The 27,688-nt window shown below is 34.1% G+C and overlaps 3 protein-coding genes across 4 annotated transcripts; 1 reads left to right on the plus strand and 2 right to left on the minus strand.

Annotated features, from left to right (window-relative positions):
- Window positions 1-780: 780 nt before the first annotated feature.
- On the minus strand, window positions 781-6,782 carry LOC132544649 (failed axon connections homolog). Of its 2 annotated transcripts, none has more exons than XM_060208272.1 (8): window positions 6,716-6,782; window positions 4,904-5,088; window positions 4,480-4,566; window positions 3,615-3,817; window positions 2,975-3,052; window positions 2,263-2,381; window positions 1,659-1,775; window positions 781-1,268 (listed from the first exon to the last, which is right to left on the minus strand). In XM_060208272.1, the coding sequence occupies exons 1-8, from the start codon at window positions 6,738-6,740 to the stop codon at window positions 1,177-1,179; spliced, it is 906 nt and encodes a 301-aa protein (XP_060064255.1). In that variant the 5' UTR covers window positions 6,741-6,782; the 3' UTR covers window positions 781-1,176. The 2 variants fall into 2 exon arrangements, with proteins under 2 accessions (XP_060064255.1, XP_060064256.1); XM_060208273.1 differs by having other exon boundaries at window positions 4,480-4,603.
- Window positions 6,783-13,599: 6,817 nt separating this feature from the next.
- On the plus strand, window positions 13,600-20,378 carry LOC132544639 (probable cytochrome P450 CYP44). The gene is made up of 9 exons (XM_060208260.1): window positions 13,600-13,828; window positions 14,722-14,959; window positions 15,364-15,554; window positions 16,200-16,395; window positions 16,946-17,120; window positions 18,060-18,226; window positions 18,945-19,023; window positions 19,722-19,884; window positions 20,227-20,378. Exons 1-9 carry the CDS (start codon window positions 13,600-13,602, stop codon window positions 20,376-20,378), a joined length of 1,590 nt encoding a protein of 529 aa, XP_060064243.1.
- A 1,698-nt stretch (window positions 20,379-22,076) lies between these two features.
- On the minus strand, window positions 22,077-26,252 carry LOC132544683 (uncharacterized). The gene is made up of 2 exons (XM_060208307.1): window positions 26,205-26,252; window positions 22,077-22,899 (listed from the first exon to the last, which is right to left on the minus strand). The coding sequence occupies exon 2, from the start codon at window positions 22,878-22,880 to the stop codon at window positions 22,077-22,079; it is 804 nt and encodes a 267-aa protein (XP_060064290.1). The 5' UTR covers window positions 22,881-22,899; window positions 26,205-26,252.
- Between the last annotated feature and the right edge of the window lie 1,436 nt (window positions 26,253-27,688).

Genomic DNA, 27,688 nt, shown 5'->3' on the forward strand with positions numbered 1-27,688 from the left:
CTGAGTTTGACTATCAATGTCATCTATTAATAATTACGCATACTAATGAGGTATCCTTTGGTTTCATTGGTCGGTTCATTTAGGTGCTTTAACTTCCCTAAATATAATCCGATTTAGATGAAACTTGGTCAGCAGATGCATATTAGGTCACATAAGAACGAGTTCAGCAATCAGCATCATCTGTATATTATTCAACATAGCACTATGACATGTTTACTCCTAACCTCTAAAATATTTACTTACAATATGTTTGGAAAGCGGGGGATATAAATTCCATGAATTTGCTTGTTTTATAATCATATGTTTTCACTGACTTTGGCGCCAAAATCTGGCACCGTGAAATCCTAACTGAACGTGACGCATCATTAGTGCGCTTCAGTGTATTTATGTAGAAAACAGTTGTCACACGGTTGGAAACGATCTCTCCTGACGTACCTACGAAGGTCGTCTTTTCGAAACATCTTAAACATAGACGATTTTACATGCGTTCAAATGATATATATGAAACCAGCATGAAAACTTTGTTATTTTACTGAACATGTAGCATGGTTAAATGAAATCAGTTTCATATGAAACGAAATAATTTTTCTCATAGCTAGGATACTTGGAAGTCTATTTATGAAACCATCACACTATCTATTTCAAAATTTATTTTTATGGTATTGATAATTATCCTGTTCTTCAATAACTGAAAGGTAATTCGTTTCCAATCTGAAGAAATACAGATTAGTAAGCTTTTTGATTTTGTTTATGGGATAATCACGTTAAAACAAAACACAGTTATTGGACTGAATAATTTAATATGAACTAATTAAGTAATGATAACGTATTTCCCAGCCAGTATCATCTGATTAAGGAATTACACTTGCCAGATTATATCCTCATTCAAAACAAGGGCTCATCATCATTATCATCATCAGCAGCATTATCATCACCACTCCCTTTGATCTTGTCTCCTGTTAGGCCTCAGACTTGTAGTGCCTGACGAGTGAATTCTTGTTTGTAGGCTTGTGGCCTATTAGCTTTTTTGTCATAGATGACATCTTTGAACATATTAGCATAGAGATATTAGCACTAGACTTGACAACTCAATCTCTAAAACAAAACAACTTGGTGCCTAATCTCAACAACACCAATCAATTGTCCAATTATGTGGGGTAAATGAAGACATTTTGATTACTTGGTACCATCACGCTCTTTATAATTATCCCAGTCCGGCCAGAAAGTGTCCTTCATTCGCTCACAGTAGTCACAGAGGTTGGGATATTCTGTAGAAAGACAGTAACAGTCACATATCATCTTTCCTAATTGAAATGATACAGCAAAGACACGATTTAGCACATAGATCAAGTCATATACAGATGGTGTGTTGAAGTATTTTTCTTTAAAAAGCAAACACTCCTGTGACTAGGAATTCTAGTAAAATATAACGTATTTTATCGGCTTTGAAGTCGGTGTCATTTGCTTAGTTTTATTTTGTACAAAAACAATTTCTTATGGCTGAATTTTAAAAAAAAGGATGAAATATTTTGTTAATAATATTCGATAAGAAAGCGAAGAAGACACTAGAGAGAAATAAGAGTTGATGAAGAATACGGGAATGGAATTGTGTTATAAATGTATCTTGTAAATATAAAACACACAGTTTCTGATATCACCTTTTATGACAGACGTTCCAAACCCACCAAACGACGCCCATCTGATTTCTGCCAGAATGCCAAAGATGGCACAGTCAAATTTACAGGCTTTATCGCCGAACAGAAATTTCTTTGATCCTAAAGTAGCAACATAAAAATTGTACCAGACACATAAGTGAAAGCACATACAGAGTTAGATGCAGTTGATCCATACAATGACATAAACTATATCATACAGCTGTTTCGTCCTACTATGCCTCGTAAGTGAATGTAATTACCTAAATCATGAAGTCTCGGATGCGACTGAGGAACATCCAAAGTGATCAGAAGAAAAGTTAAAATCAGGATTAAGAGGTGCACTAGCCCCTTAATTCAATATATTTCGTAATTTTCGTTATTTTCATATACCTGATAATTTCAGAACAACGTAAAGTAGAATTAAATCTATAGCTGACAATTTTTGATACATATAAAAATATCTTTTAAACGCGCAATGCAAAATAAAGTATAGAACACCGCATATATGGATAACATTTATATTCTGTAAACGAAATTTATAAGGAAACTATCGAAAACACCATTATATGTAAACAATGCCACAGCACGGTACAGTGGTTATATTTACCTAGGTAGTACGACAGTGCTTTCAGATCTTCGGACATGATGTGACGTATTTCCTCTGGTGTGTGCCGTAATATACCATTATTATATAACCTCTTCCGAGTCCCGCGTTTCATTAATCTCCTAAAAGGAAAAAATCCCTTTGTCTCGTTTATTCTCATTAGCATTAGTATTCCAAGACTGTTCTCATTCTATTACTCAGGCCAAGCAAAACGTATATGATTTTCACAAAATCTTATGTTATGGTTATAATATGACATTTTCACGCTGTTACTGACAAATCACCATGATCCATATCATTATTACTCGATAAATTATGTTTATGTTTAAATGTCATCGAAAATACGTCAGTAAGGAGAGACAGCTGGAATCAACATAAAATAGGAGTTATCTCTTTCATTTTGCTTACATATTGCTGTTCATTAACTTACTGTCATAGCTGGAGTTCTGGTCAATAAACTGACATTTGAAAAGACACAAATGAATTGATTTTTCTGCCATAAACTCACCTTTTAATGTATATGATTTGGATGTATAATTTAATACATACAAAAGTCATACAAAAGTCATGATTTATTACAAACAAGAGTCATGATCTATTACAAACAAGAGTCATGATTGATTATCTACAAAAGTCATAACTTATTATATACAAAATTCATAATTTATTATTTACAAAAGTCAATTCACTCAGAAGACATTATTATATTTCTTACGCGAGAAATGGAGATACATTGAAGGACTTCCAAATTCCATTGGTTTCGTCAAGAACCCATCGATCAGCCACGAAGCACCTTCAAAATCATAATCTCATTTTCTATATAACCATAACACCTAATTACATCTAAATGTATGTGTGATTAGTATCTTGGTACATTGTATGTATTGATCACGTGTCTAATCAATATTTGAATGCATTGAAAAATATGCTTCTGATATATGCTGACAATGAAATTATACATAATGACTAAATTTTGATTCTGAACTTGAATTGACGAATAGAGGATAAGATAAGCTTCAATCTCGTAACACAATGTTCACTTAACCTGCAGCTATACAGAAAACAGAAAACTCCTAGCATCACTTCCTGATTTGACATTAATAGCAACTTAAACATAAAACGTGAACTTGCTGTAAGGGTTAACATTTTCACCGCAAGGACGTGTGTTTGTGAAAAAAACATCTTGCCGTACAAATCTTCGTCAACACCGTCAAAATGACGTTCAGTGCGTTTTAAAAGATATGTTTACAGATTATACTTTATCATGTGTTCATTGAGTCTCAGTTTCAATGTTATTATAATGATATTAGTGAAAATATTCACAATGATTATAGGAAGAGCTGTGTATTCCCTACCAGTAGGTTTTTTCCTCGGCCATCCTTTGGAAAGCTTTGCCGACCCCTATCTGTTCTTTAGTGAGCCCTTTGTGCATGTCAAAATTCTTCTCTTTACTAAGGAACTCAAGTATAAACTCGCTATCTGGGATTTCTTCTCCATTGTATTCCAAAAAGGGCACTTTTCCTGTTCTCGTGCTTCTCCTAGACCAGCTATGTACAACCTGAAAACGTATAATTCGCTACCTCTGGATCATCTGTTATTCGTGTAACAGGTAAGGCTTTTTTAAGTACAGACAAGTCATTATATCGTGATGGGCAGTTGTCTTCGCCTCGGTTTGTAACATGATCTACGCAGGACTGAAATTCACAGGACATGGATAGACATGCTTATTTGGTGTCTAATATTTTCCACATTAGTTCGCTTTATAAGTAACCAAGTACAATCCATTTTACTTTTCTCAACATCCCGCCTTGTGTTAACACTGGTGGGCTTTAGGCGTTACTCAACATCCCGCCTTGTGTTAGCACTGGTGGGCCGTGTTGGCGTGTCCTTTCCTCATAATTCATAACATTACGTATCACTTTCGAATATACCGGTAACTCTGTTTCTTTTTTAATCCGAGTATGACAGGAACATACTGATATTTTGTAATATCCATGAAATATTTGTAATATTCAACGGGAAATCATTAAATACCATTTGTTCTAATAAAGAGGAACCACTCGCATGTCGTATCAATAAATGAATAATTTATCATAAGTTTCAAAGCGACGAAGTTATAAGGGGAAAAAACTGTTGACAAGATATAAGACTCTAAGAAATGTTGACGACTGTAGTTTAAGACCTTTAAGTGTTATTGAGATGGAAATATACAATACCTACCTCGTAGGGAATGCCCTCCAATCGCAAATACGTCTCTAATTTTATGGCGAAAGGCGTGAGACTGGGTACGTATGGACCCCGCCCTATCTGATGAATAACAATGGTATCTCGTGGATATTCCTTCCTATGGAAAATAAATTCATGAACAACTACCACCTACATATTTGAGGAGAGTGCAGTGGTAGATCAGATAAGTATTGTCAGCTTTACTTGTTTCATATTATCGTGTTTAATTGCATATTTTATTAACAGTCCGTTTGTCTTGTCAGTTTTTCATAGTTAATATTTCATTTAATGTAAAAATAATTAATTGCCAGTATCTATTACTAATTTTAGTTCTACAAAGCGTTCGTTTTCATTTTGCAGCATATTGAGAATACGTGTATTTAAGAAAAGTATCATACGATTACATAGCAAAGCATACCTGATAGTTCGGCGAGACCGAAATCCTTTCCACACACCTGTCAGAACTGCCCCTGTGAGAACGACCCCGCCTGCAACCTTCACAGCCACAGGGAGGTCTGCTAGCACATCCGTTACCTTGGACAGCGCCATGTTGTAAAAGGTCACAAACGGGGCCGACTGATCTTATGGTATCAAACAAATTTGCTGTCGCACAAAGACAGAAAACATTGATCTAATACGTACGTAAGAAATTTTGATAATCAAAATTAATAAGAATTTTTTTTTTATTTTACACTTGAATCATTATGCATGTTTCTATCCGAAATATACTATACAGCTTTAGGTACATACACACATACATTGGTGTAGCCTACACGTTGTCAGTCATGCCTGTGTAAACAACCGACAGAATTGGAGCGTTGTCACTTAGAGTGCGCCTGGTATGGTTTTAAGTCAAATTCAGGGAACAAACATGACAATAAAATAACAATAACTACGGCATGCATGCTTAACATTTATTTTCTTTACGCAGAAATTCTGTAGAAAACGTTTGTTATGGACCCACTATACCGTCTACTGCACCGTCCGGCATATGTGTTTGTCAGCTTTGGCAATATACATTACACACGTACCATGGAACATGGGATCTCCTGAACACAGGAAGTGTTAATTGAGTACAGTTTTCGGGACACTGGAATATTTTATTAAGTTCAAGATTTTCTCAAAGTACCAGAGCAAATATCTAATATTCTAATTTTTGTTACCTATAGTTGTACTCGTAAGCTTCCGTGGAGCACTTAATACGGTGTCTTGTAGATTTTTTGCTTGTGTATTGTATTTTGTAGTGGCTAAGCTGACTGCTTGATTTCGTTAAAAGGGTCAACATCTTCCAGAATATTTTCCGTTGCTAATGTACTTCTTATAAGTATTCATCTGAAAGTCTTCATGAGATTCCATTAAATTTTTTAATGAATTGTCACCACAAATCCCATTCATGAATTACATAATATACATGAATTTGTATCCAGACATGGTGGATGACTTTCATTAATTTTAGGACTCAAGAATTCATATTTCTGCTTGTGACTTGGTCTTGCAAAATAGATATTTTAATACAATTTGAAAAAAGTATATAAAGCACCGCTTACCTCTCTATCTTTAATTCATAAAGAAAGTCATGAATTTTCTCTCCATTGAAGTAAGTTTTAAAGATGTTCAATTTAGAACATGGTCGAACAAAGTTTTTTTTTCTATGGAATTTTAAGCACCTTAGATAAAATGAAAACATTACATTTTCGCTTTATTTTTTTTTTCTCATTATCCAACAACCATTCTATTGCATAATTCACTGAAACTAGTCTGTACACTGCACGTTAAGGCAAAACAATATGTTAAAATCGATATTTTCTGTTGCACATAAATTCGAACTATCTATACGCGATTTTATTTTTAGACTTGGTGCAGCAACATATTGATCGTTTGCTTTAAATTACTTTTTAAGATGTAAACTTCCCAAAAGTTGTCACCAAAACAAAAGTTAAATTTCAACATCTTTGGTCACCAGACTTCATTTATCTTTCCTTAATTTCTTGTTCCAATCACGCTTTTTTGAGGTTACCTTCATTTACAAGTTACCTCCCTTGCAGTGGTCCACGCTCAACAGGGAGACATTAATATCGAAATGTAGTGTGTGGTATATACATTGCATATCTAAATCCGAGCTGATAGCAGGATATATGAAAAGTGTAACTTTGAATAATGATAGATTAATTTAAAACGTGTCATCTACACATACATACAAATTTGAAAAATACATCCAAACACCACTTACCATACTGGCACGACTGTGGCAACATATGTGTTTAGGCGCGTTCGATGTAGAATATGCTACAATTGATCGTGTGTTTGTTTTACAACCTTCCTTTGAGAATACCCAAACTATTGACAACACACAACGGTTTGTGAACACATGTCAACGGGACACTTAGGTGTCAGGAAACAGTTAATTTGCATTTTTCCTGAAAGTATTGGTCATGTTTGAGATATACAGGTATAGCAGATTGGTTATGAAAAATACATCATTACATGTATAAATATTTATAAACTACATAACATTTGCATTAATAGTAGAGAGATGAAATTTGTGTAAATCAAAAATTTCCTCTGATATCTGACATGTGATTGTCATGGTTACCTACTGAAAAACTGCTAAAAACGGAAAAAATACTGCTTATTCCAACATAACACTACAACTTTCTAGAAGAAATTTAATTCTAAACACCTAGCTTAAAATTAACAACACTGTCGTGGTGACAAAGTACTTACATTTCAGCAAATTCCAACTCAGAAATCCCTCATAACATGACCACATGTAAACACTATGAAAATTTCACTTCCTGTAAAGCTAGTTTTTGGTGCATAGACACAGATTCGAGACTGCTCAAATAGTAATTTCCAACACAAAGCTAAAATGTTATTCTGAAAAAAATGAAACCCCACATTGTCCACTCTAACGTGACAAGACCAATTTTAGATTTTTTTTTAATCTTAATTAAAACCTTAATAATGGGGTAATCTAATGGACAAAGAAATCACCCCAAGGCCACAGCGAGAAACTGTGTTCTGCTAACTTATACCCGAGTATGCAGAACCTATGCGAGAACGCGAAAGTACGCAATGGAGCGACACACTCCTCTCCCTCTCCCGGTATCGACGGCATATATTCCTAAGGTATGCGGAAAGAAAACCAATCCAATGGACGACGGGTTTGATTTTACTTTATACCTATGTAATTTTAGATTTAGTATTTCTCTTAGTACAATTTAAATTCAATACTTCACTCGCATGGATTTCTAAAAAAAAAAAAAAAAAAAAAGACAAGCACATTATTTAAATCGCGAAGAAATAAACAAAGCCAATTCTTAAGCAAATGTTAACAATATTCATGTATCCATACTAGTTACGCATCGTATCAACTTCTCAACATCCTTACACAGTCACTCAGAAGCTTGTTACTAAGGACAAATTCAAACAGTTAAGAATGACCATTTACCATGAATCTACTAATACATGTAATAATCGCATTTATAATCACTGTGAAGACACGCTTGTAACAAAAAGACAAACACTGTTCAAATCATTTTGGCCCCAAATATCCTTAAATACATATCTCGTCTGGAATTTGACCTTTGTTTAGACTTACTGTTTTTATCAGTTGCCTCCTATATTTTTTTACCTTCCGCATGACTGACAAGTTTTTGAAGGACGAAGCACCTGTGCGATGCAGTTTGATTTATCATTTATATGCGGCTCTACTGTATCTGACTTAAATCGAATTGAAAGGAAGCTTTCCGTTATGTGTTCTAGTATACCACTCTGATATTTTACAATGTTTATTCACAAATGGCATGCAAAAATAAATAGTAAATGGATTGAATTACAATATGAAATAGTCACTCGAGATTTTGTTTCCGTGCTCTGATAATATTCCACTTTGTTAGAACAAACCACCACAGCATGAATTACATAATTAAAGCATGAATTACATACTTAAGTATGTGTACATTTATCCCCGTGAAATTGTAAGTCCTGACATGTCATACGACAGCGGTACCCACTAAAGAGGAAATCTTTCAAGGAGGCTTTGAAATGCCGTCATCGTTTCCGATCACATCAATAATTGATCGGCACAATATCCAAAGCGTTGTAATATTACCACCTTTCAGTGCTCCACTTACTGGTATTTAATGTTGCTTTTACCACCACGTCAAATTGACAGATAAAAGTTTGTCAGCGCTCTTTATATACGGAAATCGAATACATTACTGTTCGTATGCTTGAATGCTTCTAAATCTTATTACTGTAAAAATGAGCAAAGCCCGCAGAGAGACAAAACATACTGTATTAGAAGTCATTCCGGAGGAACAATGATGCCTGTTTACTGTAAAGCTCCAGCAAGTATAAGAACCCAAAAGGACACAATTATTCCAATTCGAACTTTGTGCACAACAGTTTTTGACCTGTTTGTACTTTTGAATATTGCTAGAGGCGATAGAATGATGGCTAGTTCTGTGCAAACGTTTCATGCCGATCCTGTGATAAACGAGGCACTTTGTGATAAACCATTAGAAAACTTCACCTCAGCTTCTGCTATAAAATGCATGGCTCGGTGCAGTACAAACGATCAGTGTTTGTCCTTCTCATATTCCAAAACGGAACAACTGTGCTGGCTTCACAAGATTGTGGTATCCCCATTGGCGACTGGACACCATAGAAATGGAGCCAAATGTTACAACATGATGCATGGTGTGTATCAAGTATTCCGTAGAACATATATAGTTTGTTGAATAGCTTATGTTCATTAATTGCATTTCGGCTTTTAGGACAAAACGAAGGTGTATTTATGTTGTATTAAAATTGGTCATCTGGGATGAGAAACAATATGTAAAATTTTCAGCCAAAATGATGAAATACATATCAGCTTGTTATATTTTAGTGATAACATCGATAAAAGTATCTATGTTCTTCCAATAAGACTATAAAATGGCGAGATACATATCAGCTTGTGATATTTTAGTGATAACTTTGTTAAAAGTATCTATTTTTCCACTAAGACTATTTCTAAGTTGTCATTATTTGCTCAAATGTCTTTATGTTTCATTTCCGATAGCACATAAACTTCGTATGTGCTGTTATTTTCTGTACACATGTTAATATCTGTAATGCTTTGTGTTATTGATTGCCAAGGAAAGATCACGATAGTAACATTTACATGCGAACTGTAATATTTATCAAAAATATTTTAATGATCATATCTTAGTCAGTCAGAACATTTAAAAAGTTCGCAACATTTGTATGTATAATTGTAGTAGTCATAATTTTTAGTATGCAGAATTAAAAAGCATGTACTCAAACTTTGAAAGGAATTATTTGAACTTTTTTTTCAGAAAATAATTAAATGAGAATATCATTTAAATAAAGACAATGAAATTTTGCTACTTAGTATTGATAATTTAGATAAAAGTCATAGTTAATGGGGAGGGGCGGAGTTTGGCCATTCTACAGCCACTCTGAAATTTTTTTTATTGGGAGGAGATATATGTTAGCCAGTATGCTTGACAACACATCATATTCTGTGTGCGCTAAGAGTTGGAAGAGGGGTTCACATGAACATTGTTACAGGTAAAATGCTTTCAAAATGATTATTGAAGCAAAAATGACAACTTTTGGGATGAGTCAAATCATTATCTGTCATTATAACCAAATTTATAAATGGTATATGTTTGTATGAGATATCAATAGCACCCAAAATCCTTCACTAATCTATTCCAAAATACAATGTGGCATGATAACAATGATTACCATTAATTACATGTCGCGTACCTCAAAGGGTGCAATAAGTATCACGCACTCAACTTTTTCAGCTTCTTCTAAGAAACCACTAGTCTGATTTTCATCAATACATTACATGTATATGATTACATCGCATTTGCTATCATCTGACATGAGTGTAAAATGTGATGATTCACCTTAAATTGTACTAAGCGTTATTGTATTATAAACTGGTATTGAAAGGTGGCATTCTATACTGTGTCGTTTGTAGAATATTTCAAACACTATATTCTATAACTTTTATATATACCTTTCCATAGCCATACCTTTAAACATAATATCTGATTTGATTTACGTGTTTCTGTACAGGTACGTGTGACGCCGATGACGGATATATATACGAACCGATGCTGAATTTCTGTTTCAAAGTTTACAATATTTCCATCGAATACCATGCCTCGAAATCTAGGTGTTTGGAGGACCGTGCTTACCTTATAAGGCTCGATCGTATGGAGGAATGGGTATTTTTGATTGGATTCCTTGGTGAGGTCGCATAGAGTTGTACAGATCTTAATAAATAAGCATACGTTTTAGGCAAGGATTTTATATCATAGGCAGACATATCTATTATTGACAATAATTCTTGATTACAACAAACGATAAGGATCTTGCATATATTTGATAATCCAAATGAACCAAACGATACTGTAGAGATTATATTGTTATTTCATGCGTGTTAATTGCGTACTTCAGTGAGTAGTATATTGCTATTAATAATCAAAACGCGTAAAAAAAATACAAAATGCACGCTTGACATACATCAGAGGTTAAACTGTACCAGTGATAACACATAAAATATTGGTAACGGTTTATTTCGGCTCTGGCAATGTCCATTTCATCACTTAGTATTTGTTTGTTTCAGTGCATAGTAATTTTCTATTTCAGTTCAAGGCGAAAACCAGTATTTTATTCAGAGTAATTATAACACATCAGTATCGCAGTGGCAGTTTGACGATGGGACACAGATGCATATGGCGTCATTTCTGTACCAAGATTACACAGGGATTCATGATGAGAGCAGACTTGTTCTTATGCAACCTTTCCATTGGCACAGGTTGCAGTCTACGGACTCTTCTCCCGGATTATTTGTTTGTCAGAGACTCGTCAAGAGTCACATTGATGATGTCCTCGAAGGCAGCGGGGAAATTTTTATTTGGGATTCGATTGGTATTCCAAACTGAACAATCCTTTGAGTACGACTGTACTTTCGATTATAAAGTCGAACATCGAAAGTCTTATATAATCTGACACAAGTACTGTTGTGGCAACTAATGTAAATGTTTTGCCGTGTTCTACAGCGGATATCATTGGTACACCAAATGGCATTTCTTATTCAGCTCTGCATATGGTATCTGAACTAAATTGTTTGGAAGCTAATTTCATATCATGAAAGGAGAAAAATTGGAAATAAAACTAACGGTTGATGCCTTATGTGGAGAGGAAGTTTGGGAAATTGTTGAACTGATGGTTATACGCGAGTCAAAACAATTAAATTTGACGGAGTAATGCGATTGATTAACCAGGGAACGTCAGTTTAAGTATTTACTGCAGGAACCGTTTACATTCTCATTTACATGCAAAAACATTGCACATGTGTTATCTTTATTTTTCAATTTGAGTGATTATGTTTATCTGTTATATTTTTGTTTAAAACGAGAAAAAGGTTCGGCAATATCAACATAACTTCATGTAATAGATATCGAACGTTACTGTCAACTTTGGTATTTTTCATTTGTAACATTTTATGATAACTTTTAATTAAACAAGTATGCGATATGTAAATAAATCCTTGATTTCAAGTGAACACAACGGACAGACCGGCATGTAAATTGATAACAAAATTATTCACTTAAAACTTTTTAAAAAATTACATGTAACAAAGCACCATGTGTTCAGAAAATATAAGTGTTCTCTGATACAACATATAATGATGAAATGCAATTCTTAGGATACAATCCATTATGAAATGTTTCATTTTCTCAAAATTATTTCAGATTAGTCATCAAGTCATACAGGCACGTGTTTCCTTCTTACAAATTGTACCAGTCCTTAGAAAAGGCTTTCACTTTTTTGTTGGTATTCGCCCTTGAGAAATGTGTGACTTTGTCGAGCTTTGTCAATGCTCCGGAGCAGAATTTTGTACTTAATCTTAATCTTTCACCAAACGAAATATAGGCTAATACTTAGACGGATGTTTGTGGCAGTATATCTTTGTAATAAAGGAGACGGAGACATATGTTCAGAAACATGTGGTTGCTTGTCCTATTGGTATCCAGAAATGCGTGACAGTTTGAAAAATAGAAAGGTTATGACAATAACAAGGACAGAATAGACGACCGATATGTTCGGAATTTGCTTGTATTAAGTCATGCGGAATATTGGCTGATATTTGTGCTAGTATTTATACATCTATTGTACGGTATTATCATACTGAATTCATCAAGCGGAATGGAAGTACCTCGTTAATAAGTAAGTGTATTATTCAATACTTTGTTTCGATTATGTAAATCAGGTACAAAACAACGTTTTATGAAAGTTAAAGTTGAAGGTTAAAACACGTAAATAATACTTTTTAGCTAATTAAGGAAACTAAGTTTAATGGAGAGGTAAACATATTTTCATTTTTCTCTTGCTCAGAATGAAATTTGATTCGTTGCAATTTCTTCAAACAATCGATGAATTAGAAAAAAAAGATCAAATATCCTATCAAATTCATATTCATTCAAACAGATTCTTTATCCTGTATATACGAGAGGTATATGGTCTAAAACAAGCCAAAGGTAAACAAGATTTCAACATAAAATAATTAGGACCAGGTAAGAGGTAATGAAACAAAGACGAAAACATTTGAAGTCGTTTCCAGGAAGAAACAGAAGACGAGATGTAAAATTTTACTTCACATGCGGATAAAATTCTATATATATGTTGGTGTTTAGAATGTCTCTGATCACGTGAATTTTTTTTTACTCTATTCATACACAACGTTGAAGTAGAAATTTGATATTATATTTGTTTGATCTGGTGCAGGAAGTTAATTGAAATATTTCATATGCGTTAACAAGGAGTTTTAATACCACTCCTCAATACGTCTGTGTATGGAAATGAACAACATAACAGTCTAGACTATTGACAAACGGACTTTAATCCGAAGGGTCAAACCTTGTTTATTATGTTCGACCAGCAATGGTCAGTTAACTGTTCTATTTTTAACCCAGAAGGGCAACATTTTAGGAAGAACCCGAGAGTAACAGTGACGGTTTGTTTACGATTGGAAACTAGATTTCATTCTGTTGTGATGAGTAATCTATTACGGTAGACATTGATATGACGTACTTCAAAAGAAAATCGGTATGTGGTATCATTCTTGTAAGGAAATGCATAGGTCATCGTTGGGCAGTATTTGTAAAGAATCGGAGTACATATATAACCTCACTGGACAGCCCTGCAGTAGTGGACAGTGGCTACACGGCGGACTATGAAAGTGCTAAACCATTCAGTGACATACCCGGACCGAAAGGATGGCCGTTCGTGGGAACTCTCATGCAATACACAGGTAGATCGTTCGACGCATTTCTTAGTTAATATTTGTATGTGTCCTTTAGAATATCGTTTCATCCCAATGTTAATATGTGTATATGATAGTTATCTTTATCAATACTATTTGTAGACATGTGGCAACCAAGCTGATCGTTCAAACGGTTTTTAAGAATTTCCATCACTTTTCCTTTTACGCTATGGAATCTTTTACATTTTCTTATATTTTGTTTTTATCTTATGCAAAAGTGATATTGTAACATTTCAAGAATTTGATTAATGTTAGTGTACAACGACTGAAAAGATCACGGATACGGTGACATGGAAAATTAAGATACAATTGTGACCATATTTACTGTACCAAAATCAACTTAGTGTTTTACCACATAGAAATCGTGACGTCTCGAACTTGTCAACACAATTTATCACTGTAACCATACAAAAGTCAATTATATAATACCTTATCAACTTTGAAAGCCATCCGATATTGGCAATTATTAACTGGGGGTTAGCGGTATATTTTCATCTATTTTGACATTTATGTTGACCCAATGAGATTTTCCTACATTGTATCCTTGCTTTTTGCCTAAACATCAATAATGACTTCAAGAGTGACGCAGCATCTTAGAAATGAGGCTGTGTAATTTGTGTCTTTGTGCAGTCATTGTGCAATTCATTACTCCCCAATTTATCCAGCATTTGCATATCTGACTTCGATCACCATGAACTTGTAAATGGTAAAACAAGTGTAATGTGTACTACACTTCATAAGCAGTTCTCTTTCCTTTCTTATTTTTTACCATGAAAGTGTGAAGTATTTATATAATTTACGTTTTGAGCTTGCAAATGTTCTATGTAAAATAAGCCGATGTTGTCAGTAAACTGTCATGACGTATGTTTTATTGTTGAAAGGTCCTTTCAAAAAGTATGACATAGATAAATACCAAGCAGCCTTGGAATCCAGATGGAAACAATACGGATCTGTTGTCAAGGAGACCATAGGGAACCGTACGGCTGTTCGACTGTTTGATCCGGATCATATCCATACTGTTTACCAACACGAAGGGGTGTGGCCAAATATTGTTCCTATTCTGGAAAGTTCCCGGAAATATCGTGAATCTAAAGACATGTCCCCTGGATTGGGCAATATGTGAGTTTAACACAAAGTATACCGTCCATGTTTAAATTGAGACGCATATAAATGCAAAATAAACAACGTTAGCGGAGACTATTAATTAAAGATTTTGTACAGGTTAGTGGAACCAAATGAACACATTTTCAATAATTTTGAAGTACATGTCTACTATGTTGTATTCACAAGTAACATTTTCTATCAGCTTGTGAATATATATTCATATTCGTTAGCCGAATCACTGGTTGGGTCAAATCTTTCGTATAAAGGAATCTATCAATGGATTGATTGTTAGCATTCAAGAACAAATTTATTTTGTTTACATTCACTATATTTCCAATCATCGTAACTAATACAATAATCACTGCGTGATATTATAACATTCATCTTTATGACTAACACGTATTGGAAATATTTTATAGAAACGGCAAAGAATGGAAGACTATGCGAAAGGCCATTCAGACAGTGATGATGCGACCCAAGCAGGTAGCTCATTTCCTGCCGTTTGTGAATGAGGTAGCTGATGATGTCATAGACGAAATATGTATTAGAAAAGATACAGATGGAAATATCACACAATTTAACTATTTGGCTGGAAGGTGGAATTTGGAAAGTAAGTCTTTCTTCGGCGACATATCTAACGGCATATTCTATAACAGATATCGCACAAAAGCACGGAGATCGGAATGTTTTATCAAGTACTGACTATTAAAGGGTGATGTTTCTGATAATGGAATTGAAAAGTATTCACTATTGTCATTGAACATGTATGCTAATTGTATAAGTGCATTTCGGAAACTTATTTGTGCTCATAAAAAGTTAAAAAGTTAAACATAGTTGTAAATGTAAACATATGTAAACCAAAGGGTCTTTAAAACATGCGTACCAATATAAAAGTACGTAACATCAATATTAAATTAAGATGCATTTGGGAATTCACTGTTTTAAAGTTTAAATTGAAAACATTAATGTCCCGCTTCAATGAATATATGGATAATTTGAATTTGGAAAAGTTGTCAAATGTGACTTTTGGCCATTTTATCTTAACCGATGACCTCATTTATATGATTAAGTGTAGAACTCGTGAAATAGCGGAAACACCAAAAACTCATATCATTTTTGTTTTCTGTACTTTAATATGTAGCATCCTGTTAGGGCATTTTGTAAAACACACTATTGTAATAGGTTCGATGTTTTATTCAATTTTTCCTTATTACCTTAAGTGAATTTAGCATTAATTAACGTTCCCTCTCTACAGCTGCTGCTCTGATTTGTTTTGAAAAGAGACTAGGTGCACTAAAAGAGGGATTCGATTCTCATTCGCAAAGAATGATCCAAGCGAATTATGATATCTTTGAATTATCCACAAAACTGATGTTTGTACTTCCTTGGGACTTCATAACATACAGAAGGCTATCAAAACGTCATTACGCAGCTGAAGACTATTTTTACAGGTATGGCAGTCTTGTTGTTTGACAACTAGTCATGAAAACAATTTTTTAATATAATGTCCAACTCTGTAAAACGTTTGCTAGTTTTGCGATTGGTCCTTCTCATACCTTATTGAAAATGGTTAAATTTATTCACTGTGGGAATTAAAGCTCTTCCTTATGAATATTTTGACATTTATTTCAAACAATTAAGAATATCCGCCTCGGTCGTGTCAAATGTTTCAACATTTCATACTTCCTGCATCAATAACGGGTCCTAGAAGGACGAAGCAGCTGCACGGTATCGATCTCGTTATTTACATCTACTGTATGTTATCTAATCTGGATTAGTGGCTTTTGTGAAATATTTTGTGTAATATTGAAATAGTAATAATTAAAAATCGATTGATATAAATAGTTAAACACACACAATGATCAGCTAATTCAATGAAGACGTCTGTTTTCATTTATAAATCACCCTGGCATTAATTTTCTCAACTAAGCAACTGTACAACTTTATCTATAATTCTTTAGTTTTCCACCCTTTCTATTTGCTTTATTTTTAATTTCAAAGTGATGGTCGGAATCTCATTAACACAACGGTGGCACATATCAAATCACTTGTTGACAAAAAAGAGCTGGAAGAAGGGAAATTTACGTTTCTTTCCTATCTGCTCTCTAACACCAATCTGAACAATAAAGATATCAGCATCACTGCCCTCACAGTATTCGCGGACGGACTAAATGCGGTAAGTGTTCTGTGTATGTTTTGCGTGCTTTCCCTTATTTGCATCATAAACGACTTCATGTTGACAGCTTTATTTGATGTATTTGATGCGGATGATAAAACGTTTGTCTTAAATGGATTAGTTGGTTAAACACCTGTTACGTAGTTTATTAATAAGATGTAGTATCAATAAAATGATACTCTGTTTCTTGTTGTGATGAGTGGAGATGAAGAAGTTCAAACGCCGTTTGGGTGTTGAAGGTTTATTGAGATGTGGGCTATGGATAGATGGAACACTGTCATGCCTTCAGGAACCGATACAAACTGGTTAGAAAAGTGGTCGTATTTATACTAGCCATATTAATAAAGTGATTACGTACTATTACACATTAGCAAACAGGTAACCTAAGATAAGTAATATTTGAGTTATGGACATGGTCTTACACACATAAATTGCAATAGATTCGGCTGTTTACAACAAGGTAAGGTTACACTGACCTTCATACAAACTGCTCAGATATGCTTCAGGTAATGACTTATATAATCAGGGAATGAATTCTTACATGAACATGTGTAGTAGATCAACAACGACAGAATGCCTCTGACCTCTGGTCAATATATAATTGTTCACAGTAGATGTCATTAATAAATTAACAAAGGCAGATACATTCTGATCTGTCTAGCACAATTTTGAATGATTTAATCTTACATATTAACTTTTAATAGTTCACCAAAACTTGATGGTTTAAAAGTAAATAACTACTTTTTTAAAAATTGATTTCTGATGTATATTTATGAGTTTCTTACATTCGTAGTGGTCGTTTATTCATTCGATTCGAGTATCTTTTCATACTTGATTTTATCATAGTTTAATCGGCGGTTACAAAACTTCGAAACATATCAATTCAACAGTCATATATTGCTGAACCCTTGTCATATGTGATTGTTTTGTCCATGATAGACAGTTCCTGCACTTCTGTTGACGATGTACTGTCTGGCGAAAAATTCACAAGTTCAAGACAAGGCGTTTGAAGAGATAAAGCAGCACATTCCAGAAGATGGCTACATAACTATCGACGTTTTAAACAAATTGTCATATCTGAAGGCCTGCTTTAAGGAATCTTTCAGGTATATATCTATAGTATGTGTTAAACTGTTTATTGATCATGATATTAATGTTATTTGCAAGGCTCCGGTTTACTTTTCATTAACTCTTTAATGTCATTAACATTTCATTTTCATATGAATTGCTAAGTGTAATGTAATATGTGAAAATAATATTCGTAAATCTTGACCTCCGGTTGACAAGTTATTTATCTATATTGTTATTGTTTCTTTTGGTGTTATTTGCATATGTGTGTGTATATATATATAACCTTAAATTACATATCAGATTCTATTTAAACACAAAAAAAAAAAATTTTGCTTTTGTCACTGTTTTGGTTTAACAATACAATAGGGCAATTCAGCGAGTCGAAGTTCCCTACCGAAATACCACCTCACAAAGTTGACTTATTCACCAAAGTATAAAGCATCAGTGACTTGAAGTGTAGGATAAAGGGCCTGCACAAACTTTTTCTTTTAATGTACTTCCATGTCAGTATGTAAGTCAAACTTGCCTTCTTTTGATACATCGCCTTTTTTAAGATGGTAAATGACCTTACTGCGCTTCCCGTTTTACCAGCACAGATTTATTTATTCATTTATCATGGTTATTATGAATTACAGTTAGTAAGATTGGTAGATGTTTATTAGATTACAGATTTTACTCATCCAAGCCTTAAAAAGGCTACGTCAAAGCATTCATACATGCACGGCTGAAGTCCTATTGTTTTCTCTTTGAAAGACTGTACCCTTTAAACCTGGACGTTAAGAGGATATTGCAGAAGAACATTGCGGTAGGAGGATTTCAGATACCAGCTGGGGTGAGACTGTTTACTTTGTTTACATGTGTGCCTTATGGTGAACTAATCCTATCGAACTGAATGTCCTCTTTCACTGTTTTGTTCACTGACCATACACAACCGACATTGATAAAGACTGGATATTACCTCAGTCGATATATCTTAAATGGTCTTCCTTTTTGAATAGCTTTCTTTAAGCTTTTCTTTCATGATATTACATTGAATGCGTACGTTGGACGTACCATGCAGCCGTAATTTTCGCGTATTTTTATATAAAAGTATTAAATATGGATCATACATAGAGTGTATGTGTTTACATCAGATGTATTATACACTGTGTCGTGAATATCTATTGTAACAAACCGAGGGAAGATATGTTGTTGGTTTCATTATGACATCTCATCTCTTTTTATTATTACCATTTGATGATGTTGCTATTACATTACGTTGTCCTCTCCTTGTTATATTGTCACTTCTACACCATTATATCACTTCATTTTTTCACCGCCTCATGATGTCGCTCAATACCCTTCATGTTTATGGTCACCTCCTGATTTTGTTGCCACTGCTACCTCATGATGAGTTTATAACCTCCTAATTAATTGTAATGTCACATCCTCATTATCTTATCAACCCATGTTAAAACAAGTTATATGTTGCTTACGTTGTCTGCTAAATGATTGTGTCACAAAATTATGGATTCTTTCTATTCCAAATAGACCGTCATAGAGATGTGTTCCTTCGTACACCAGATGTCTCCACAATACTTTGACGAGCCTACAGAGTTCCGGCCAGAACGTTGGTTACGGGGGAGCAGTCATTTTAGAAACCACCATCCTTTTATCGTGATTCCCTTCAGTCACGGCCCGAGGATGTGCATAGGTAACGTACACCTGACTTTCATTTACAGTTACATGACAACATAATGGGTAGCACCTAAAAACAAAAAAAAAGGAGGGGGGGGGGCATTTTCGTACAATCTTCGATGGAGATAACGTATAACCTACAAATGTCAACGAAGGGTAGCAGAGTTTACCTAATTTTTTTACTATATAATTCAAGTGTATTATTTATTGATAAATTGTAGATTGGTGAAGCAATAGATCGTTGTGTCCCATACCACCATATTGAAGAATTTAACGACAAAGAATGATTAGGGATCCATAGTTCAAATACAAATCTTTTTTTGCAGACACACTTTTATTGACATTTCATTTTGTACAGGTCGACGGATAGCAGAACAAGATATGTACGTAATGATGGCGAAGCTTCTCTATAAGTTCAAGATCACTACCCCAACAGATGACTTAGGACTTAAATTCCAAATCATTCAGACGCTTGACAGACCAGTTACGTTCACATTTGGGGAAAGATAGCAAGATTTGATTCACGTACTATACTTTTACGATTCAAACTAAAAAAACATCACTAACAAGGTTTACGAAAGAGAAATGTGTACATGATGACTCACATGCCTACTACTACTTATTCATATTGACGTTTTGAAATACTCTTATCCTGAATTTTCCTGCTCCTTTGAATACATAACCGCAATGAGTAGTATATATCCGTGGGTAGCAATTTTATATAACACTGCCTTTTGATTAGAATATTCCGATTCTGAATTAAAATATTTTTCATTTTTTTTTTTTTTTTTTTGGGGGGGGGGGGGGATTGTATTTTATAAAGTTTTTTTTAATAATTAGTTTTAGCTGATGTAGAGAATGAGAGTAAACCGCAATGGAATTGCTTGTGCTTGTGCTTGTGACTACCGGATTTATTAGATTTCTACCCAAAGGCTAACCTAAAACTTTATTAGGTTGGAGTTAAAATACATTGGTGAATACAATAAATCTGACATGAATTTCAAGAAATGATTTAAAAATATGCATAAACACACTTATCTTCTTTGTGAAATGATAGGAATATATTGCCTACTTCGATAAATCTACAGATAAATAAATAGTTTCCCTTGAATTAAGTAAATCAATATCGATAACCAGACATATACTAATGAAATACTTTACAGATTGAAAGATAATTAGCACAGAACTTAATCAGTTGTAACAATGAAGAATACATCATATATATAATTATTGAAACTAAATATATATATATATATATATATATATATATATATATATATCATGACTTGTTTGAAAAATATCAACAGCCACCTTGGAAAATCTAGGTCTAAACTATAGCTATAAACATCATCACATATTCTGTGCACTGACATATCAGCAATTGTTGGACTTGAGACACTCACAAAAATTAAATAACTTTACAAAGCTATCACTTTATGTCAGAATAAATTTATTCTCAAACATGAAATTTTGCCACAAAAGCATTATTATCGCCATACATATTAGATAACAAGTTTGTCAACTTCGTCTGCTACAGTAGACGTCGATTGGACAGCCCGTTACAAATAAAATGTCATCACTTACTGACAGGATCGACTTCCATTTATAATTTACTTGTTTATTCTGTTCTGAAAATCGCATCGATGTGACAAACTACCTTCATTTCAAACAAACGAAAGAATAAATTAATGCAATTAATGAAAAAAATGCTAGAGTTTACACTTTTATATCAATAACGAAGTTAAATTTGAGACTAAATTAATTCATACAATTGCTATTGATGATGACATGAAGACTATTATTACGACTGTTCTTGGATCTGAACTTGTTGAAGTCATTATTTGGTTTGGCGAGAAATATTTAAACGACGTAATCCGGGATTTTGATTTGTATTGATTTTCATCGATATTTGAATTTGATATATAAAAATTTTTTTTGTTGTATTCTGCATAGATGGAAAACATCTGTATTTTAGCACATGCGGTAATTCAACAGAATTTCTTTCTGAATTTACTTCAAAAATTAAAATTTACAGTTTAACTTATTGTTCAATTTTACTGCTTCTAACTATAAACTTGCTTTAAAGGCGGTATTGACTTGTGTGTCTTTTGTACAATTTCTGTGTCCCATAACAGAACATCTTCATGTAAATACTTCAAATACGTCAGAGATCAATAAAACGTTTGCATTGAATGTATGGTTTACTTCTTACGTTATGCCTATCCAGGATCCTGCCCAAGACACTGCTTTCAATGCCATGCCGGCTAGAGATTTACCAATTCCCCCAACCAAAATATTAAGGGCTGTGTCAATAATTGTCACTATCACATTTTTTCCATCATTATTTCGGACCACATTCCGTTGATATTCATTTCCTTTTCTTTCGTGGAATCGTGTTTCATCTCTTTCCTTCACGAACTGGTTATACAGTTGGTAAAGTCTATCAACATCTTTCTCCAACTGATAAGTTTTGTCACCATCCTCTTTGAAATAATCCTTTATACTTCGAAATATATCACGGTTCTTTCTAACTTCCCATTCAATTTCTAATACTCGTAGAACCAAATCACCTACGGCTGCATCTGTGTCTCTCAGTTTTAGCAATATCTTATTGTTCAGTTTCTGTATCTTGTCCTGCAAATTGTTCCTGCATTCAGACCTCAGAATATGTAATTCCGTCTCGAGTAATGTTTCAAAGTGTCTCTCCATTGCTTTCATGTCCCTTCTATTTGACTCCAAGTATTCCTCTATGGCAACGACTTTAGTTTCAATGTTCATCAATGTGTTTTTCGTGTTGTTGGAGTCAATCTGTAACGCTGTCATCCAAAAGCATAGCCCTAAAGTTATAAAGAACGCTGTCCAATTTTTCTTGACGTCCGATAACACGTGTGCCTGCAATGCTCTTAGCTTTGTGTTTAGCAAGAAAACCCGGTCTGGAGAGAACCACATCACTACCGCAGTGATATAAACCAGGACGACAGGCAGAGCGACAATATTTAGCATATCGGACATCTTCAAAGGATCGCAATATCTATAAAATAAACAACACAAGTTAATTATTATTAAAAAAAAAAGACACACAAGTGATTAGCATCTTTCAATACGAAATTAGAGTGAAATACAGAAGAGACAAAAAAGTAATTAAACTGCAGCATACAGATGATATATGATGTAATAATCATCCTTTAATTGGTGAGCACACTTATGATTTAAAAGGAATACATAGAGTTGTCTTTAATGCTTTAAAGTAGTGATTGTAGATTATCTGTCGGTCTCTGTATTGTCTGACATATCGATAGCTAGCTCACTTATGGATAGGCTACTTATGCATACTAGTCTTTTACGATACAGTTAATCAAGTATTCTTTATCAAAGGGCATGTGATCTTAATCATACCGTGTCAATACGTTAAATGTTTGGAAAAGGTTCATTTCCACGTTATTTTTTTTATTTCGGAGATTATATGAATGACAAAAGTGATATTTGATAATTAATGACATCGATATATCCTTATATCGTTAAAATGAAATGGGACAAAATATGTGGCAAATATTAGGCGTTACAATGTACATATCAGGCGTTACAATGTACATGTACGTGGATCAAATATGTGGCATATATCAGGCGTTACAATGTAATGGGGTCAAATATGTGGCAAATTTCAGTTGTTACAATCTACATGTATGTGGATCAAATATGTGGCAAATCTCAGGCGTTACAATGTACATGTACGTGGATCAAATATGTGGCAAATATCAGGCGTTACAATGTACATGTACGTGGATCAAATATGTGGCAAATATCAGGCATTACAATGTAATGGGGTCAAATATGTGGCAAATTTCAGTTGTTACAATGTACATGTACGTGGATCAAATATGTGGCATATATTAGGCGTTACAATGTACATATCAGGCGTTACAATGTACATGTACGTGGATCAAATATGTGGCATATATCAGGCGTTACAATGTAATGGGGTCAAATATGTGGCAATTATCAGGCGTTACAATGTACATGTACGTGGATCAAATATGTGGCAAATATCAGGCGTTACAATGTACATGTACGTGGATCAAATATGTGGCAAATATCAGGCGTTACAATGTACATATACGTGGATCAAATATGTGGCAAATATCAGGCGTTACAATGTAATGGGGTCAAATATGTGGCAAATTTCAGTTGTTACAATGTACATGTACGTGGATCAAATATGTGGCGAATATCAGGCGTTACAATGTCATGGGGTCAGATATGTGGCATATTTCAGGTGTTACTATGTACATGTACATGGATCAAATATGTAACAAATATCAGGCGTTTCAATGTAATGGGGTCAAATATGTGGCAAATTTCAGTTGTTACAATGTACATGCACATCAATCAAATATGCGGTAAATATATATTGCTACAATGTAACTAGGTGTAATATGTGGCAAATATTAGGACACAAAATAAGGAAGAGTATGGAAAGCAGATACAGATATCGGCGCGTTTTGAAGAGTTTGTGATATGTAGGAGCAGAAAGATGTATGGACGGACCGGGGTTCGAATTCAGGATCATCCAAACTCTAGACGGACTAACTATTCGACCCAGTCCAGTTCTGCTAAAATTTAATCTTTTAGTCGAAATCAAGGTGTGTTGGTTATGGTTTAAAATGAATGTATCCATCGGAGAAAATAACATCATTCAGTGACACAATTTTGGATTAAAACTTCAATGCACATGTAGCAACGAATAACTGATCCGTGACTACCAGCAGTTCACGTTTCTCAAGTATCAGTCGGTACTGTTTCTATGTATCTTTTCCTGTCACATGTGCTTGGTCTGCGCATCATTCACTTTGTCACTAGCTTCAAAGTTAGAGATCCACTTGTACTGAGTCAGTCCGGGCCAAAGTGTGATAGGTAGGTGTTCAGTCATGTACCAGATCAAAATAAATCTTCTTTTGATTGATATTATTTTCAGATTCATTTCATATCAGATGAACAGTGTATAAAAGTAACAATCTAAAACGGGAGTCATATAATCCACTCCCGAGTAAGAGAAATGAAGTGAATAACTATAGAAGATAAAAAATACATCGGATAGCATTACGTAATATTGATTGCACAACAGATGTTTAAAATTATATACTGAACTATGGTAAAACACTCTTTGACAATTCAAGGTGGCTTTCAAGTTTACAAGCATGTTAGTAATCTATCAGCTGTTCTTTATAACAGCTGTAAATGAAGTGCTTTCAGTATTCCACGTATTGATAAAAAGACCGAGATGTTATCTATTGGTCGAGGTGAAGCAGTCAAGCATTCAGAAACAAAATGAAATAAGAAATTAAGACATAAACAGAGATCTATAATTAGAATTGTGTTATATCCTGATAGAATGTACAGCTATGCACATTAAAAATATTAAATGAAGCCAAGTTTGTACACATCAGGTAGCAGTACACAGTTTCTCGGTGTGGCCACAATTGGTCTTGTCATGTTAAAGTGGACAATGTGGGGTTTCATTTTTTTTCAGAATAATATTTTAGCTTTGTGTTGGAGATAACTATTTGGGCAGTCTTGAGTCTGTGTCTACGCACCAAAAACTAGCTTAACAGGAAGTGAAATTTTCAAAGTGTTTACATGTGGTCATATTATGAAGGATCTCCGAGTTGGAATTTGCTGAAATGTAAGTACTTTGTTACCACGACAGTGTTGTTGATTTTAATATAGGTGTTTAGAATTAAATTTCTTCTAGAAAGTTGTAGTGTTAGGTTGGAATTAGCAGTATTTTTGCATTTTTAGCATTTTTCCAGTAGGTAACCATAACAATAACATGTCAGAAATCAGAGGAAATTTTTGATTTACACAAATTTCATCTCTCTACTGTTAATGTAATTGTTATGTAGTTTATAAATATAATGATGGAATTTTTCATAACCAATCTGCTATACCTGTATATCTCATACATGACCAATAAATGCAAATTAACTGTTTCCTGCTACCTAAGCATTATCGATAATATTGAGGTGAACGGACACATGGTTCCAGTGGCAGAGCCCACAACTAAAAACATACTACATGAAAATGGAAAGCGTTATTGTGAAAAGAAAATATTTCTTTTACTAACTTGTTTTTTTTTCAGTAAAATGCTGACAGCAAGTGTATATAATGTTGGCTGTTACACTAATTAGATCTATGTTATTATAACTAAGAATAGTAATACACTAATTAGATCTATGTTATTATAACTAAGATTAGTAAGAATAGTAATAACGGAAGTAGTGAAAGAAGGAAAAAACGGAAAATAAAATAAAAAACAAACAAGTGACATGAACAACTCACCTTTGGAGAGTCAGCCATAAAACATCTAAATATGAACCGTAAACGTTCTGGATACAACTCGTTTTCAGCCTTCGAGTTCTAAGAACGAAAGTGCAAACTAACTTCACCTTGGCATGACCAGATACCGCTCGGCACAGCCCGGTATTGACGGCGCCAGACCATAATCTCCCTTCAGAGACGTTGTGTACGAAATAATTCATATTGGTCTTTATTTTTTCCTGAATAACGGACGTTCCACGTCATTTTTGCGACAGTCCTTTAAAAAAAAACTTTGTCTTTCATTACAAGATAAGAGTATGATACATGTACTTGGATTTTAAGAAACAATAATTCGAAAAATGCAATGTTTTCATTTGCTTCCACGAGCTTCAAATTGGCCGATCGACAACGCAAAGATAACCACGCCTACCGAAAATAAAGGGAGACTACTCTCACCATCTCCGACAAACAAAGTGTCGTCAGCATTGAACGTCATTCCCAATGATATCGGACTTGATTATACTTTTAACGTGTCGTTGAAGAAAAAAATAAAAGCAAACGGTTTCGTGTCTGGGTCATACTTTCAACAAGCGTCCTTCCAAACAAGAGACGATGATACAGTTGAAATTAGTGGCCATGTTTTCCCCAGTCAGCGGAAAAATTTGGGGATATACCCGTTTTCAGTCGAATATTTATGAGGTTTTCCTTTTCAAATAAGGTTAACATGGCAAATCACTGCATTTATTCAATATATATACCAATCAATAGGGAATTCAAAATACTAAATTTGTATCTATCAATTACAGCCCTTTCCGTTATTGAAGGAGTAAAAACTGTCTTTTTCATTTGACGCATATTGCCAGGACCCAGTAAGTCGCCACATTACTACGATCCGTTTTTCAGACGAGTATTTCTGAGACGGTTTTTCACTTTTTAAACTAATTTTATATGTGGTAGCAGTGCAATAATTAAGAGAAATATACCGGTCGTTAGGGAATTTAATAACCTAAAATTATGTAGATATATTTTTTAGCCCCTTTCCTCCTTGAATGACTTAAAACAGTCCATTTAAGTAGTCACGTACTTTCATTTCCCTATACTCGCCATGTTAAATCGAGTCGATTTCAGTCTCTTTTGGTATACTGTGACGTCACTGGTCACTTATTGGGTTTTCAGATTTTTACTCAACTGTTTCCGTGAAATCGATAATTTTGCCATTTTAACAGTCAATGTCGCTTTTATGGTTCATCTTTGAAAATTTTTATTTCTTGTAAAGTGGTCACAGTAACCTATATTTTCATATATATATAAAAAAAACACCACACAATGTTGAATCTGTTTATGTTTTTTTCCTCTTTACATTTTTGCTAATAATTAAAAACAAAACAAAGTTCAAGTGGTGTGATGCAGGGTTAGCTCAGTTGGTAGAGCATAGGCTCCACGACCAGAAGGGTGCAGAGGGCCGGGTGGGTTTGAATCCCGGCAGCAGCAATTTCTTTCACCTC

This window comes from Ylistrum balloti, unplaced genomic scaffold (assembly GCF_031769215.1).
Source record: "Ylistrum balloti isolate Yb309-2 unplaced genomic scaffold, AGI_CSIRO_Ybal_v1 Utg369806, whole genome shotgun sequence".
NCBI classification, from domain to species: Eukaryota; Metazoa; Mollusca; class Bivalvia; order Pectinida; family Pectinidae; genus Ylistrum; species Ylistrum balloti.

What these genes read in the sequence shown, in the direction of transcription:
- LOC132544683 (XM_060208307.1), bottom strand. Translation starts at nt 22,880, where the DNA reads ATGTCCGATATGCTAAATATTGTCGCTCTGCCTGTCGTCCTGGTTTAT.
- LOC132544639 (XM_060208260.1), top strand. Translation starts at nt 13,600, where the DNA reads ATGACGTACTTCAAAAGAAAATCGGTATGTGGTATCATTCTTGTAAGG. An exon ending in TCGCGGACGGACTAAATGCG is followed by an intron (nt 17,121 to 18,059) that starts GTAAGTGTTCTG and finishes TGTCCATGATAG; the next exon opens with ACAGTTCCTGCACTTCTGTT. An exon ending in CGGCCCGAGGATGTGCATAG is followed by an intron (nt 19,885 to 20,226) that starts GTAACGTACACC and finishes CATTTTGTACAG; the next exon opens with GTCGACGGATAGCAGAACAA.
- LOC132544649 (XM_060208272.1), bottom strand. Translation starts at nt 6,740, where the DNA reads ATGTTGCCACAGTCGTGCCAGTATG. An exon ending in GCCGAGGAAAAAACCTACTG is followed by an intron (nt 3,053 to 3,614) that starts GTAGGGAATACA and finishes ATGATTTTGAAG; the next exon opens with GTGCTTCGTGGCTGATCGAT. An exon ending in TGGAACGTCTGTCATAAAAG is followed by an intron (nt 1,269 to 1,658) that starts GTGATATCAGAA and finishes GTCTTTCTACAG; the next exon opens with AATATCCCAACCTCTGTGAC.